Source organism: Anneissia japonica, unplaced genomic scaffold (genome assembly GCF_011630105.1).
Source record: "Anneissia japonica isolate Jap-2015-1 unplaced genomic scaffold, ASM1163010v1 scaffold69_len1423075_cov170, whole genome shotgun sequence".
NCBI classification, from domain to species: Eukaryota; Metazoa; Echinodermata; class Crinoidea; order Comatulida; family Comatulidae; genus Anneissia; species Anneissia japonica.
In genome coordinates, this window is record NW_022748202.1 from 842,519 (window position 1) to 858,234 (window position 15,716).

Below are 15,716 nucleotides of genomic sequence, written 5' to 3' on the forward strand. Positions count from 1 at the left end.
AGGGGTGGGGGGCGTTTAAATATATATATATGGTATACAATCAACGATATACAGTATGTTTTGAGTCTAGCTATAGAATATGCTATTAATAACTGATAAGGAATACTTGAAGATGTCCACCAAACCAACCAGTGGTCTTCAGACCGTTGGTGGGTACTTCAAATCTCCCATTGAGTGTACCTTCAGTATCTAATAAAGTATACCCTCAGTTGCTATTCAGTATACCCTCAGCAGCTATTCCAGTATAATATTTATAGTACTGAGTATATCTTCATTACCTATAGAGAATATCCTCCGAAGCTTTTGAGTATACCCCCAATAGATATCCGTTGATTGCATTACTTTGCTGCTCTAACGATATTGTATCAAGCTATAATTCATATTTCCAGATTTCATTTAAATACTGGAAAATATAATCAAATGAATGAATTCATAAACTGATATATTTTTTTTAATTTAAAAACAGGTCCTCCAGATGCCCCTTGGTCTGAAGTACGCTTGCCCGTCAGCGAGCACCTGGAAACTAGCTGTGACATCTCTATTGGAAATTCTGCACGTTGGTCTACCAGTTGCCCGAAACCCGGCGTATAGTAAACATTTCAAATCAATGTGGTTAGATCTTGCGGCTGCCTTAGAGTTGTTTCTTTTCTCTGAGCAGTATGTATCTATTTCCTTGTAAAAACTTTTCAATTCATGCAAAATTTCATTGCCACAAAAAATCAAGAACAACATAGTCCAACAGCTCAATAATGTATTGACAAGTAAAATGATAATGAAAATTATATCAGTAATAATAGTAATGCAGGTATCCCTCAAATAGAATTAAAAGTATAAAATTGATTGTTATTATTTAAAGTACTGGATTAGTTTCCATGGTTTCTAGTTTCCAGTATGTTTATACTCTGTTTCTAGTGCCTTGAGCACTCTCTAAAGTGGATATGTGCACTTTTTATAATTGTATTTATTATTATTTTTTTGCAGTCCGGCACCGGCAACGCTCTCGGTAGAGGAGCAACAGCAAGACGAGGCTATGGACGTGAATGTTGTATTGCTGATTCAGAATGAGGTGTTACCCTACTCAACTGCCCTGCCCCCGCAGTTTACCGCCAAGATAATGGGCCTACTCAATAGGGGCTCTATTCACTCAGCCAGCTCTTCAAGTTTCCTAGGTAAATAAATTAAATTGTGGGTGACAATTACTATTAAGTTAATTATAAGTTATCCTCCCACAAAATAACCCACACACATCAAAACCAATCCAGTATATGAAACAAAAAACATATAAAAGTCACTCTGGGAATCATAAATCATTCATGCAGAATTTAAACAAATTGAATTACATTATTACTCATATCCTACAAAAATGATTTTGCAAAAATAAATAAAAAAAGTTTTAAAAAATCTAGTGTCATGATTTCTATATGATTCGGCAGTTTCTATTTGATTTTATGTGAATTGGGCTTATTTTCAATAGGGTCCTTCTGGCAGTATTCTGGAAGACAGGCCCCTACTCTTTTCTAAACTCCATTCTAAAACCGGCACATTGGTCATATTTCACACAGGATTTATGGATTACTGTAATCGCCTCATCCGAAAGACCATATCCTGTTGAAACTTACATTTCAAACCCCTGCTGAAACTCAAGCAGCAATGAAACTGTCCCAGGGACCAGGGTTGTGTTAGAACTTCCACATGCTATATTTATTCAAGTAAACGCCCCGCTTTGAATAAACGCTTCCCTCAAATAAACACCCCTTTAGAGCCTCATTTGGTTTAGAAAAAATAATTTTTAATTAGAAATTCATATTATTGATATATCATACATTGAATATATTTAATAATATATATTTAGTAACATAAATTTCTTTATTACAGATACCAATAATACAGAGCTAAGGGAGGAGTTTGCAAAGACTTGTTTTGAGACTCTGTTACGATTCTCATTCATCACTCAGAGTCTGGTGTCTGAAGAGGGCGCTATTACCAAAATGGCAATGTCGGCACTGCTTCAACGATGTCAGGAAGTTCTTAGGAAATATGTTGAGGATGAGAGGTTGAGTGGCAAGTGTCCATTACCACGGTAATATATTAAGCATTGTTTATTTAATTTGTGTGTTAGTATACTTAGTATACATTTTCATATGTGGCTAAGACTAGCCAAATCAGTCATTCCTCACAAATTGTGTTTCACAAATTGAGATAATGGCCAAAACATGTTGAAGTGTCAAAATTTTTGAAATCTATTTATTGCACTAAACTAAACTTTATATATCTATACATCATGCGATGTTGTTATTTTTTTCTATTTTGGATTTGGTGATGGTCTCTGCCTGAGAATTCCCCAAAATCATAAACTTTAAAGGCTGATTTCTAAAATACTATTCTTTTAACAACTGTATGTTTGAACTCCTGTAAATTTACAATGAAACATTGGATTTAAATGATTCTTCCACCATTTTATAACTTTCATTTTACTGTTTAGCCCTGTATTAATAACTAAAAATCAATTTTTTTGTGAGGAGTAAATGGTTGGGCTTGTCATTGCCACATATTTCTGTATTTAGAAAATTCAAGAAAATTATCTCAACTCTAGATGTTGCTATAAATTTATTTCTTCAAGGATTATAGGGTGGATAGCTGATCATTTTGGTCTATCAGTGCTTTATAATTAATTGGGAGTGAGAACTTGATCATTTGAAACCATGGATGCTCTATGTTTCGTTGTTGTTTTTTTTTTTTTTTTAATAATGGGGAGGGGAGAGCTGAGATTTGGGGCAATTGATACTCCATATTGAAGTGTTGATTAAATGGCCATCCTTGCTAAGTATGGTGTCAGAACTAACTTATTCATCTTATTCTTCATTCTTCCATTTTTAAGGTCACGGATGGCAGAAATATCGTTTGTTCTGAAGGCTCTCACAACTCTGATGGAATCTTTAAAAAAAGCACAGAGTGGTAATGGTAAGCATATTTTGATTTCTTTATTATACACACTTAAAAGTAGGAGAGTATGGTTTTTTTTTTTGTTTTTTTTTTTGTGGTGGTTTGGAAAGCAAAAATCTTAATGTTAAACATTATTTATCTGGAAACAACCAGTTCCTGACCAGTATCTAAATGGGAACTAGATTTGAAAACATAAACAATGTTTGGTCTTTATGTTTTATCTATTCTTACATTTCTTGTATTTCATTAATTTACTTTACTGGATAAATGGATAATCGTCATTATTCCTTTAATTCGAACACCCCTCAAATACAATAGAACCGTCCATCTAGGGCATTGAAAATTCTTGCTAACAACCATGTATGCTTCCTCATTCATTTGTCTTATTTCTTTTCCTAATTATTTTAGTTGATGTTAACACATGGGATCAGGTAATTGATCTCTATCCAACGCTTGTCGATTGCACAACATGTACGTCAACAACTGTGTGTAGCGCCCTCAGAGATGTACTGAGTCAGTACCATGACCTATTGCTGCCCCCATCAAGTGCGATGCAGAATGGCCGATGAGAGAAAAGAAAAACAGATTATGGTCTATCTATAACGTATCTCCAGTGCAATTGTAGGTTACAAACATTCTCCATGTGGATGTGAAAGTGAGCGAAAAATCAACCAGTTTTGTATAAAAGAGATTTAAAGATTAGAGACCTGATACTGATAAATAAACTTAGAACATAGTGAAGTATTTTTTATTAAATTTCAAATGGGTCTGTATGATAATCTGAAGAACTATCAGATTCCAAGATGTTGATGGGAAAAACGAAAGAAGTGTTAAATATGCATTAAGTTTTATAAAAAAAAAATAATGAAAACACTAGAGTAATATAAGCCTATACACATTGCAGTACATTCGATTCTGTAAAGCATCGCACACTTTGTATCGTACGACCGTCATGATTCGCTCACTGTGTGCGCTTGACGATGTAGCACTGTATGCTGATTGTGGGTGGTAGACTGAACAGGTTGCGAACGCCTTGTCACGTTGCATTCTCTAGGAATCTTGTCGCGTTCTACGAGGGATCGTGATGGCTGATGATAGGTGCAGTGTATGCCTGGCTAAAGGCACAACTGAAACAGACCATTTCATTTTTTCTTATAAAACGACTTCAATGTGGGAGCTTTATAAAGTATATTAAAGTGCACACTCAAATTTTCACCAGATTTTATTGGCTAAACTTTAAACCAGATGTTTGACAAAAGTTGTAATTACGCCAGTGGTTGGCTTAGGAATCTGCTGACGGGGTACAGACAAGTCCAGCAGGGGTCTGAACCCCCGGTGAAGGTTCCAGATTCAAACACCTGGTCACGGTCAAAGGGAAAAATATTTTTTTATATTGGAGGATTCTTTTACACCTCAATTTTAAGAACTCCAGTCACATTAACTTTTTTTTAAATCGGCAATTTAAGATTTTTTGTACACGATTTTGAGTGGTGTCCAGAGTTCATGTTTGCCCATTATAGATTACCCCTATATTTCCATCACTGAAGGAGGCACAATACCTAAGTTGAAAGAAATCCCTTACTGGAGATCTAAATAAAAGTGCTTTATTATCCCATTTGAATTTTATTTTGCTGTGCATGAGGCTCCATTAGCACCAACTTCCGTGAGACAATTGATAGTGAAGTAGTAAAAACTTGCAATTATTGTGAAATTGCGGGAGATTTTTGCTTTAGTGCAGGAGGCCATCCTGATTACCGGGAGATTCCAGGGACTCCCGGGAGACTTGGGACACCTGCAATACCTTCATGACTTGACACTTTCGTGGGCATGGTTGTGATCTTGCAGAGCTTTGGCAGCCATTTTGTTATGAACAGATGTACAACCAGGTATCTCAGCCTTCTGGTCTTGTTGGATATGTTGCAATGTTGGAGTAGATTATCACATGAACAACCAATTAGTAGACTTGCGTAGCTCATAATTTTTTTTTTTTTTTGGATTATGATTAATAACTTTGAGATCAAAGACAGAATAAGTGGCAAAAAAATGTATTCCTCATGAAAGCTATTATATGCAAATTGGTTATATATCTGATAAAAAATATGCATATCTGACCAGTCATGCATATCTAATGTAGGCACATAAATGCCTGCTATTTTTTTACCTATTTCAATTAATGTTCCTATAACTAAAATGTCAACACTATTCTGAATGTTTATTGTTACACCATTGATTTCTTATCCAATTTTATTTTATTGTGAATAACGATGATGTACTGACATTATTATATAATATATGATAATATATATTTAGGATATTATTACCCATCACAATGAAGTTTGTATAATTATTGTAATAAATATATTATATTATGGTAACATTTTTAATTGTTTTTAAAAATTATTTGATTACACTATTATTTCGATGTTTGGCAATTAATTCTACTATTAATTTGTTAGTTTATCTGTCTTAAAAGCCAGCAACTTTTAATAAACTATAGAAGCCCAGAAGCTTTACTTTGATCTTATCATCAGAGAACAAAAGTATAGATAAATACATGTACTGCATATACAGCTTGAGAAATGAAATGTTACATTTGTCTAAAGGAAATCATAGTGAGACACAGGTAGGCCACTGTTAAGGAATGTAAGATTAGGGTTGTGTTTGAAAGTAAACATAATATGTTTATGTATGTCAACTATAATATAGTGTTATTATTATTATTGACAAAATGTTTGATGCTGGATGAGTGGGTACACGACATGCATATACCTGTCTCTTATACACATCTAGATGTGTATAAGAGACAGGAGATGTACTGAGTCAGTACCATGACCTATTGCTGCCCCCATCAAGTGCGATGCAGAATGGCCGATGAGAGAAAAGAAAAACAGATTATGGTCTATCTATAACGTATCTCCAGTAATATATACTGTATGTATATATGAAATGGTATATGATTTATGTATACACTTACATATACATATACATATATAATGTATATTGTGCATGTAAATGGGATAGAAGATGCATTAATTGGTGTATCTGCTATAAGAATGTATATTTTATGTGTGGATATATAAATGATTGTATGCATAGAATATATAATAAGTATGTAAGCAGTTTTTTAGTAAGCCTAGAGTAGGCTACAAACAACAATGTGTTTTGTTCGTGTAGAACAGACAAGCTGTGGCTATTGGGAGGTAGTGTCTATAAAATGGTATAAATGCAATGTAATATTGACTAATAAAGCCTAGAAAAGGTGAAAACTGAAACTTTTGAATTGAATGTAGTTTGATATTACGAGTATCTTGCTGTGGCCGTAACAACTATTCATAGTTAAATAGACATGGGGAGAAAACGTGAAGGCATTACCATCTAAAAGCAACATATTTGTAAACGATTTTGGTAATGTCCTCTTCGTCTAGATCTAGATACTGATCTCTCAACTTTGTGAAGTTATTTTCACGTTGTTTTTACGTTGTTTTTGGGAACATGCTCACCATGTCTTCGACTTCAGACATTCTTGAACAACCTTAAGCCGCAATATCTCAGGCTTACCTGAATGAATACCGTATTCTATCAAGCCGCCCCTGCAAAACAAAGGACGTTTCCAGTCACTTATGTTTTTATACTGTTGGTTGTGGTCTTAGCGGAAAAGGTCTATTTTGAATTTGCCACTGAATGAATGAAATACATTATTTATGGACGATAATGATGATGATGATGATGATGTCGACGACGACTATGATGACAGTCACGATGATGACGTCTACGATGACTATGACGACGGGGATTATGATGATGATGATAATAATTAGAGACGATGACGACGATTACAATGATGATGGTTATTGTTATGTTTATTATTTAATTTCAATACGATTGAGTTTTAAACCATTTACGCGTAACACGATTAATTAAGCATCCAAAAAAACGCAATACACTCTTTGAAAAAGGAGAAATTTTCTTCTGGTGTACCTACCTAATCACCACCAGAAGTGCCCCGCATGAAAGAGGAAATATTGTCTTCATGTGTACCTACCCGGAAGTCACCACCAGAAGGGCCCCGCATGATGTAAGTCTTCAGCCGACTTTCGTGGATTATCCTTGGTGTTTGCACCGAATAAATCCACGAATCGATCGGAGTCACAGAAAATAATAAAACAACCCGCAAGTGGCAGTGTCGAAAAATCGTCCAATTTCGAAAAAAAATGGACAATTTCAAAAAAAAAATGTGAGCTATGCCTTAGGCGTTTTTACCAAAATTTGGCTAATTTTCACCTTGTCCTTTTTTTGGTTATTCTTCCTCAGTAAGTGCCACTGACCACATTCGTATGATCCGAGGTGCCACAGGACACAAAATAACCGAAAAATGACAGTTTATAAAAATCATCCAATTTCTAAAAAAAAAACCCTTTGAGCTATATACCCTTTGCATTTTTGAGAAAATTGGCCAATTTTCGACCTAGTCGATTTTTTTTTTGATTTTTTTTTTTTTTGGTGATTCTTCTTATGGTACATAGGGATCATGAATATACCGATTATGTTTGATTTAACTTTGTTCAACATCCATTTGTTATCGTTTAAAAGTTAACATTTTCACATATTCGGACACAAAGAATAGGCATTGAGTATCATCTGATTTAACATTATTTAAACTTGGTTTCAAATGGATCTGCATAGTACTTTTGTGATACGTAGGTCCCAATAGAACTAAAAAACAACCAAAAATTTAAAGTTAACAAAAAATCGTGAGGGGCCCTTTGCGTTTTTGCGAAAATTGGCCAATTTTCGACCTAGTCGTTTTCTTGCTGATTCTTACCTTATAGTACATAGGGATCATGAAAACACCGATTATGTTTGATTTAACTTTGTTAAGCATCATTTTCTTAGCGTTTGAAAGTTTCAAAAGATTCGGGCACATATGCCTAGACCGAATTGAGTATCATATCATCATTATCTCCACCACAACCATCATCATTATCATCATCATCAACAATAATCAACATCATCATTATCATCATCATCATCATCATCATTGACATTAACATCATCAACCCCACCACTACCATCGTTATCATTACCATCATCATCATAATCATCAACAATCATCATCATTATAATCATCATGAATGTCATCATAACCACTACCACCATCATTATCATCACTATCCTAATCATCATAAAGGAATGGCGCTTTAGAAAAAGAATGCATTGTTTTGATACCTCACCAGGTGGCGTTTCAAATATAAACACTACTGTATGTGGAGTTGAAAGACTACGAAGGAGACTTTACAATTAGGCCTAATACCGTAACAAATGTGAGTACAGTATTGAACATTTTGCATCGTTAATTCAATAGTTAAAAGGGAATTCTGTCATCATCATACTATGGTTTTATTTTGACTAAGTTTGTTAGGCATCGAAAGCATTTGACAATTTCCTCGACAGAGGCATGCATTGACATGGCTGCATTCTATTCAACAACTACACACATTCAATAAAACCACTATAATTCCTGAAACTGGGTAAAGAAACTTTATTTACAGCTTGGGGCTTGTTAACTTCCGTTCGTTGGTTACATTGTAGATTCATATCTGTTTTTTTTAATCGACATTATACAAAATTTATTACCAATTATCTTGTCATTATCTTTGCCCAAATTTTAATCAGAATAATCGAAATTGGTTATACACCGACAATAATATTTCCATATCATTTTTAAAGGACAACGAAAGTAATCGAGGTTGGCCCAAATGATACGTCTATCAATTGATATTAATTTCGTCATGGATATGTACCACCATGACGTAAATATAAAATAGGCCTATAGCTACCAGTGGCGGATCCAGGAATTCAAAATAGAGGGACACAGGTAGGGTTTCACAAATGGATTTATGATTAGGGCACCTCTATACATCCATGCTCTAGATGGCCGGAAATAAGTTAAATTCAAATACAATTTTAATTTTTCCCCAAATTTTTTATAATTTTGAATAATTTACCGGGATCGATTGCACACCCCACCCCCTTGAATCCGCAATTAGCTACAGCTGTCAAATTTTTTTAATTTTTTAAAAGTCAAAAGCAACTAGCCTTGCTCATGTAGCCCGAGTTACCATAACTTACAAACTAACATCGACCCACATCTTCCGACTCAACGACTAAAAAATGCCGATCCAAACAAACTCATTTTGATAGCCAATCCAATTGTTTTCAAAAAGCATATAGGGGAATCCTGATTTGTCGATATTTGACTACAAAAATCCTCAAATTGACAGTATTTCCAGCCAATTTTAAAAATTTTTATAAAGAATATAGCACAGGCATTGCTGACAGGAAAATATGTTGTCATACATATATTTATTTGTAAGCTAATAACTTGCTTAAATATAAATATTCAACCAAGGAATTATTTTTTTCATCTTTCAGGTCATGACAGATTACATCTTTAAATTTGGCCCCATTGGAAATGCACTGGACTCTGGCCTAATGGTACTGCTGACTGGAAAAGATATTGTCATACAGATATTTAATTGTAAGTTAATAACTTGCTTAAATATACATATTCAATTTTGGAATAAATTTTTTACCTGTCAGCTCATGACAGTATTATATTTAAATGTGGCACCATTGGAAATGGGCTGGACTCTGGTCTAATGGTCCTGATGCTCATTAATTTTTACTTTATTCACAATTTTTAATTTTGCTTTTGGATGTTGAACATCGAATAAATTCAATCAGTCAGTCAATAAATATTATATCATGAAAAATGTTTGTATGAATATAGTTATAGTAGCCTATTATGTTCATATCAAATGCATTTATATAATGTACAGTATTCATTTCTATCGAATCGTACACTTTTATACATTTTATTTACACATGACAATCGAATTCTAAAATAAACTTATATAACTAACATCGACCCCCATCGTCCGATTCAACGACTAAAAAATGCCGATCCAAGCAAATGCATTTTGATAGCCAGTCCAATTGTGGTAAAAAATCACATGGGCGATCCTAAGCCGTAAAATATCTCCCCATGAACCCCCATGGATTTTATTCCAGGATTCTGCCCGATTCTCTCTAGGCAGCCCCCCCCCCCCCTGTTTCAGACCCCAGTCAGTGTTGTTGGATCCCTGTCGGCATTTTTTACATTTTTTTCTGATTTACCGACATTTTACTACAAAAAATCCTCAAATTGACACTACTCCCATTCAATTTTAAAAGTTAATAGTGTCTATGTATTCATAAAGAATATAGCAAAAGTATTGCTGACAGGAAAATATGTTGTCGTACAGATATTTAATTGTAAGTTAATAACTTACTTATAATATATAAAAATATAAGCGCGTAGGCGAGGTCTCTACAATATGCGCTATATAAGTCGACAATTATTATTATTATTATTCAATCATTGAATTATATTTTTCATCTTTCAGCTCATGACAGACAGTACATCATTAAATTTGGCCCCAAATGGAAATGGACTGGAATCTGGCCTAATAGTACTGCTGACTGGAAAAGATATTGTCATACAGATATTTAATTGTAAGTTAATAACTTGCTTAAATATACATATTCCATTTTGGAATGAATTTTTACCTGTCAGCTCATGACACTATTATATTTAAATGTTGCACCATTGGAAATGGGCTGGACTCTGGTCTAATGGGCGTTCCTAATGCTCATTAATTTTGACTTTTATTATTCAAAAATTGTTATTTTGCTTGTGCATGTTGAACATCAAATAAATTCAATCAGTCAGCCAATAAATATTATATCATGAAAAATGCTTGTATGAATATAGTTATAGTATTATGTTCATATTAAATATAGGCCTACTGTATGAATTTATATACTGTATTCAATTCTATCGAATGGTACACTTTTATACATTTTATTTACACATGACAATCGAATGCTAAAATAATTTGTTCACACTATTGCAATCTACTAGGCCTACCGGTACCCAATACTGTGTACTAGTATTTATTAATCCTCATTTATTCTGTGGTATGATGATAATATATGATAATGCTGATATGAAGAAGTGTTAAGTACTATTCTGTTGTATCATCAGCATTGTCCATACATTGCTGAATACGATAATGTTCGAGTTGAGGTGCTCACTATGTTTTCTTTTATTTATATATTATGTTGTTGTTACTTCGTTATTATTCTTTCTCTGTTTCTAAATATTCAAAGAATCAACTATTTATCAGGAAAGAATGTCCAGACTCGATGGTGAAAGAGCAGCAGAACTTACCAACTATTTATATAAAGCCAAACATTTTGTTAATAATCAACCTTCCTGCAAAAATTCTGGATATGAAATTAAATAAAATAGTGTGAATTTTATTTTTTTAAGTATTTCCTCTGCAAAAATCTCAAAATTAATATTATAATTCTTGTATGCTTTATGTTTAGGACTATTGATAGTGTAATTGTATTATTACTACTAATGTTAATCTTAATAATAGACAAAAGAACCATGTATAATTGTTGCAAAAAATATAGAAATATGTAAGATTATACCGGTAAGATATACAATTTTGTGGATTAAAATCAGATCTATTGCTTTTTGCCGAATGTACATGTAGTAGCCTATAGGCTTATACAGTATATAAAATAAAATGTATACATATATCCTAACTTGATTTCAGTGCTTGTAATAAATATCAAATGGAAATGCATTTCTTCTCGTCTTTTCCAATGTCTGTGTTCACTTTATATCATTATAGGCTTACGCAAAAAGTGAAGAATTTATTAATCAATATTACCTATTGCACTTTGTATATTAAGCTAGCAATGAAATCCTTTCGAGGACGCCCTCAACAAAATACATAAAACCGGAAATGACGTGATTGCTAAGCAACAAGCTCATGCATATCATGAATATTCAGTAACACCTGTTCTAATTAGACTAACAATAAAATCTTTTTGGTCGATTTTGTCAAAACTGAGCTAAAAGTTTTTATTGTTAGTCTAATTAGCACAGGTGTTACTGAATATTCATGAGCTGTTGCCTAGCAACTGACGTCACTTCCTGTTTTGTAAAATTATACGGTCCTTTCGAGGACGCCCTCATCAAAATACATAAAACCGGAAATGACGTGGTTGCTAAGCAACAAGCTCATGCATAATCATGAATATTCAGTAACACCTGTTCTAATTAGACTAACAATAAAATCTTTTTGGTCAATTTTGTCAAAACTGAGCATTCTGACAAAATCGACCAAAAAGATTTTATTGTTAGTCTAATTAGCACAGGTGTTACTGAATATGCATGAGCGTAGCCTAGCAACCGACGTCATTTCCTGTTTTGTAAAATTTGACGGCACCTTGCTCTGATTTTTTTTTAACTTGTTTGAATCGTAAATATTTGGAAATATTAGTGTTTATAAAGATATAGTAGTAGTCTGTAATACTGGTATATTCGATTCCAACTGATTATAATATATTTAATTTCAGAATATATATTATTAATGAAATTACGACAAAGAAAGTACAGACAATGATGTATTTTAAATTACACATCAGTTAACTTTTATTTCTTATAATATACTACGAAATGTTGCATCAGAACTATATAAACGTAATATAAATAAAATACGATTGTAGCTTTATATGAATACTTAGGCATTTAAGTATATAAGTACGGTATATAATATCGTTCGAGGATTACTTGTTCGTTGTTCAAGAAACATAACTTGCACATTTAATTAAATTCCGATGATTCATTGGTATAAGACCTAATAAATATCCACGCGCGATTATCAGAAAACAACATAAATCTGGCTAATTATATTACATTGTTTTCCGGAAAATTAATATACATTGTGTTCCAGTAGTGACAATGATTGTACATCGATCTCGCACTTCTTGATGAATTGGTAGAGTTGACCTGAGACACTGAAAAAAAAGAGATTAAACTAGTGAGAAATACAATAAAAATATATTTGTTATGACATTCATACTTTCATGAGGTATAAAATTGCAAATTCAGAAAATAGAATTAAATGTTTAATTGATTTAATACATTATATAAAGTGTACATGTTAATAAAACGTTATTTTAATAATGATTTGGGTGCCTACTCACCCCACTGTCCCCAACCCCATCCCCTAATCGAAAAGGTCCACAAATTTTAAGACAGTCAAAAATGTACTGAATATTTTTTTGCCCACACCCCCCTCCACCTTTTTTTTTTTTTTTTTTTTTAATGATAAATAGGGGCGGGTGGAAAAAGTTTTTATTTATTTATTTATTTTAAGATAGTCACCAGATGGAATAAAAATAACCCACAGAGGCCTAGAATGGCAATATCTTACATCAGACAACAAATTTAGACTAATTTGTAGAGCATCTGGCAAAAATTAAAATAAATTCACTCACATATTTTATTATTTGTAAAGAAAAAAGCTAAACAATTTTTTTTAAAGTTTTTTGTTTTTCCGCCCCTATTTTTTTTCAGCGAGTTAGGGGCGGGTGGAGGAGGGCAAACAAACATTTTTTTTTTGGCCTTATGTTGTTAATGTTGTTTACATTTGCACTCAGATACTCCGGTTTAATGACATTGTATTATGCCTAAATTTTAAGATTTCTATGTTTCAAATTAGTCCACAAAATTAATGAAAAGGACCCTCTATAAACCGATTTTAGAGCAAGTCCCCAGTCTGAAAAAAACAGGCCTGAACAACAACACAACAATGGGTGCCGCAATTAAATCCATGTAGGCCTACAGGCTTGTACAACTACAGTGCAAAACACAGAGGGTCTGGTACAATATAGTACAAGCTTTACTTACCTATAATTATGTACATTTTCTCGCACTTAATGATGAAACGGTAGACTTGACCTGAGACACTAAAATAAAAGAGATTGAACTAGTAAGAAATACATTCAAAACATATTTTTTTATGACATTCAAACATTCATGAGGTATAAAATTGCAAATTCAGAAAATATAATTGATTGTTTAATTGATTTATAACGGTATATGTTAATAAAATGTTATTTTAATAATGATTTGGGTGCGTACTTTCCCCACCGTCCTCAAACCCCATCCCCTAATCGAAAAGGCCCACATTTTTAAGACAGTCAAAATGTACTGAATACAAAATGTGTTAAGTTTTGTAATAACACTTTAAAGAGAATATTAAATCTTTTACAAATGGGTTTCTTAGTAGATTTTTAGTTTTTATGCTGTTGTTATTTATTTTTATTCAGTCCTGTTTGAAATTGCCATACGTGGGATAAATAAAGAATTTTTGAATTTTGAATTTGTTTAATAAAATTTTATTTTAATAATGATTTTGGTGCGAACTTTCCCCACCGTCCTCAACCCCATCCCCTAATCGGAAAGGTCCACATTTTAAGACAGTCAAAAACGTACTGAATACAAAATTTTTTAATTTTTGTAATAAAATTTAAAAGCGAATATTAAATCTTAACATTTTAACCAATACTCTATTGGAACCCCTGTAACGTCCTACAATACCAAATCTGTGGCCCTCTTCCCATTCAACAATTGGTCCATTTGGTATGATTATAACGTCTTATGTTCCTATCTGAGTATTGTTATTATAGAATACTTAATATATCGAAAAACGAGTACAGTGCAGGAAATATGTATATATATATATATATATATATATATATATATACATATATATATAGGCCTATATATATACATATGTATATAAATAGATCGAAATATTGTTTTTCTCATAAATCAACAAAAATGTTAATAATATATCGTAGAACGAATGCAATACATTTAATTAGATTAAGATAAAAAAGATTAATTATACAAACATCAACGGCATTAACATCACTTTATGCTGCATTCTATTTTCATGAATTTGTATATTTATGTGATTGTTATATGCCTATTTAAATTACAGCGCATTTTACGAACCATGGATCGTTTTTAAGTTGATATATAAACAATATTACACTTTATTAAATTAAATAAAATGATTTTACTTAATTTTAAAGAATACTTGGAGTTACATTGTGGAATATAGGTTGCAAAAATATGTGCCTACGAACAACACTATAAGGTATGTCATCACACAACGACAAATTTTCAGGTCTACAGTCTTGTACAACTACAGTATAAAACACAGTACACACTTTACTTACCTATATGTAGATTTTCCAAAATTAGAAGAAACACCATTCCGAACTTAAATCTGGCTAATGATATTAAATTGTGTTCCGGCATTTAATATAGGCCTACATTGTGTTCCGGTGACAATGATTGTATATCGATCTCGCACTTCTTGATGAATCGGTAGAATTGACCTAAGACAGTAAAATAAATGAGATTGAACTAGTGAGAAATACATTCAAAATATTTTTTTTGACATTCATACTTTCCTGAGGTGTAAAATTGCAAATTTAGAAAATAGAATTGATTTTTTATATGATTTAATACATTATGTAAAGTGTACATGTTAATAAAAGGTTATTTTAAAAATGAATTTAGTGCGTACTCTCTCCACCGTCCTCAACCCCATCCCCTAATCGAAAAGGTCCATATTTTTAAGACAGTCAAAATTGTACTGAATACAAAATTAATTAATTATTGTATTGTAAATTAATTTTTGTAATAAATCTAAAAGCGAATATGTGACTCTCTTCCCATACAACAATTAGTCCATGTGAAACGATTATAACGTCTTATGTTCTTATCTGAGCATTGTTATTATAGAATACTTAATCTATCGAAAAACGAGTAACGTGCAGGAAATATATATGTA

General features: G+C 32.5%; 1 protein-coding gene and 2 long non-coding RNA genes across 7 annotated transcripts in view; 2 read left to right on the top strand and 1 right to left on the bottom strand.

Moving 5' to 3' along the window:
• Nucleotides 1-3,805, top strand: part of LOC117120730 (protein MON2 homolog) — a 47,481-nt gene extending 43,676 nt beyond the window's left edge. For all 5 annotated transcript variants that reach the window (XM_033265797.1, XM_033265799.1, XM_033265800.1 and 2 more), the window contains 5 exons: nt 467-657; nt 982-1,169; nt 1,876-2,080; nt 2,879-2,961; nt 3,352-3,805. In XM_033265797.1, coding sequence (XP_033121688.1) covers nt 467-657; nt 982-1,169; nt 1,876-2,080; nt 2,879-2,961; nt 3,352-3,512 — 828 coding nt within the window. In that variant the 3' untranslated portion in view covers nt 3,513-3,805. The remainder of the gene's footprint in view (nt 1-466; nt 658-981; nt 1,170-1,875; nt 2,081-2,878; nt 2,962-3,351) is intronic.
• Nucleotides 3,806-8,142: 4,337 nt separating this feature from the next.
• On the top strand, nt 8,143-10,505 carry LOC117120732. Its single transcript, XR_004447412.1, has 3 exons — nt 8,143-8,264; nt 9,376-9,481; nt 10,389-10,505. It is a non-coding gene; the product is annotated as an uncharacterized LOC117120732 (long non-coding RNA).
• Nucleotides 10,506-12,471: 1,966 nt separating this feature from the next.
• On the bottom strand, nt 12,472-15,278 carry LOC117120733. Its single transcript, XR_004447413.1, has 3 exons — nt 15,097-15,278; nt 13,757-13,815; nt 12,472-12,861 (listed from the first exon to the last, which is right to left on the bottom strand). It is a non-coding gene; the product is annotated as an uncharacterized LOC117120733 (long non-coding RNA).
• Between the last annotated feature and the right edge of the window lie 438 nt (nt 15,279-15,716).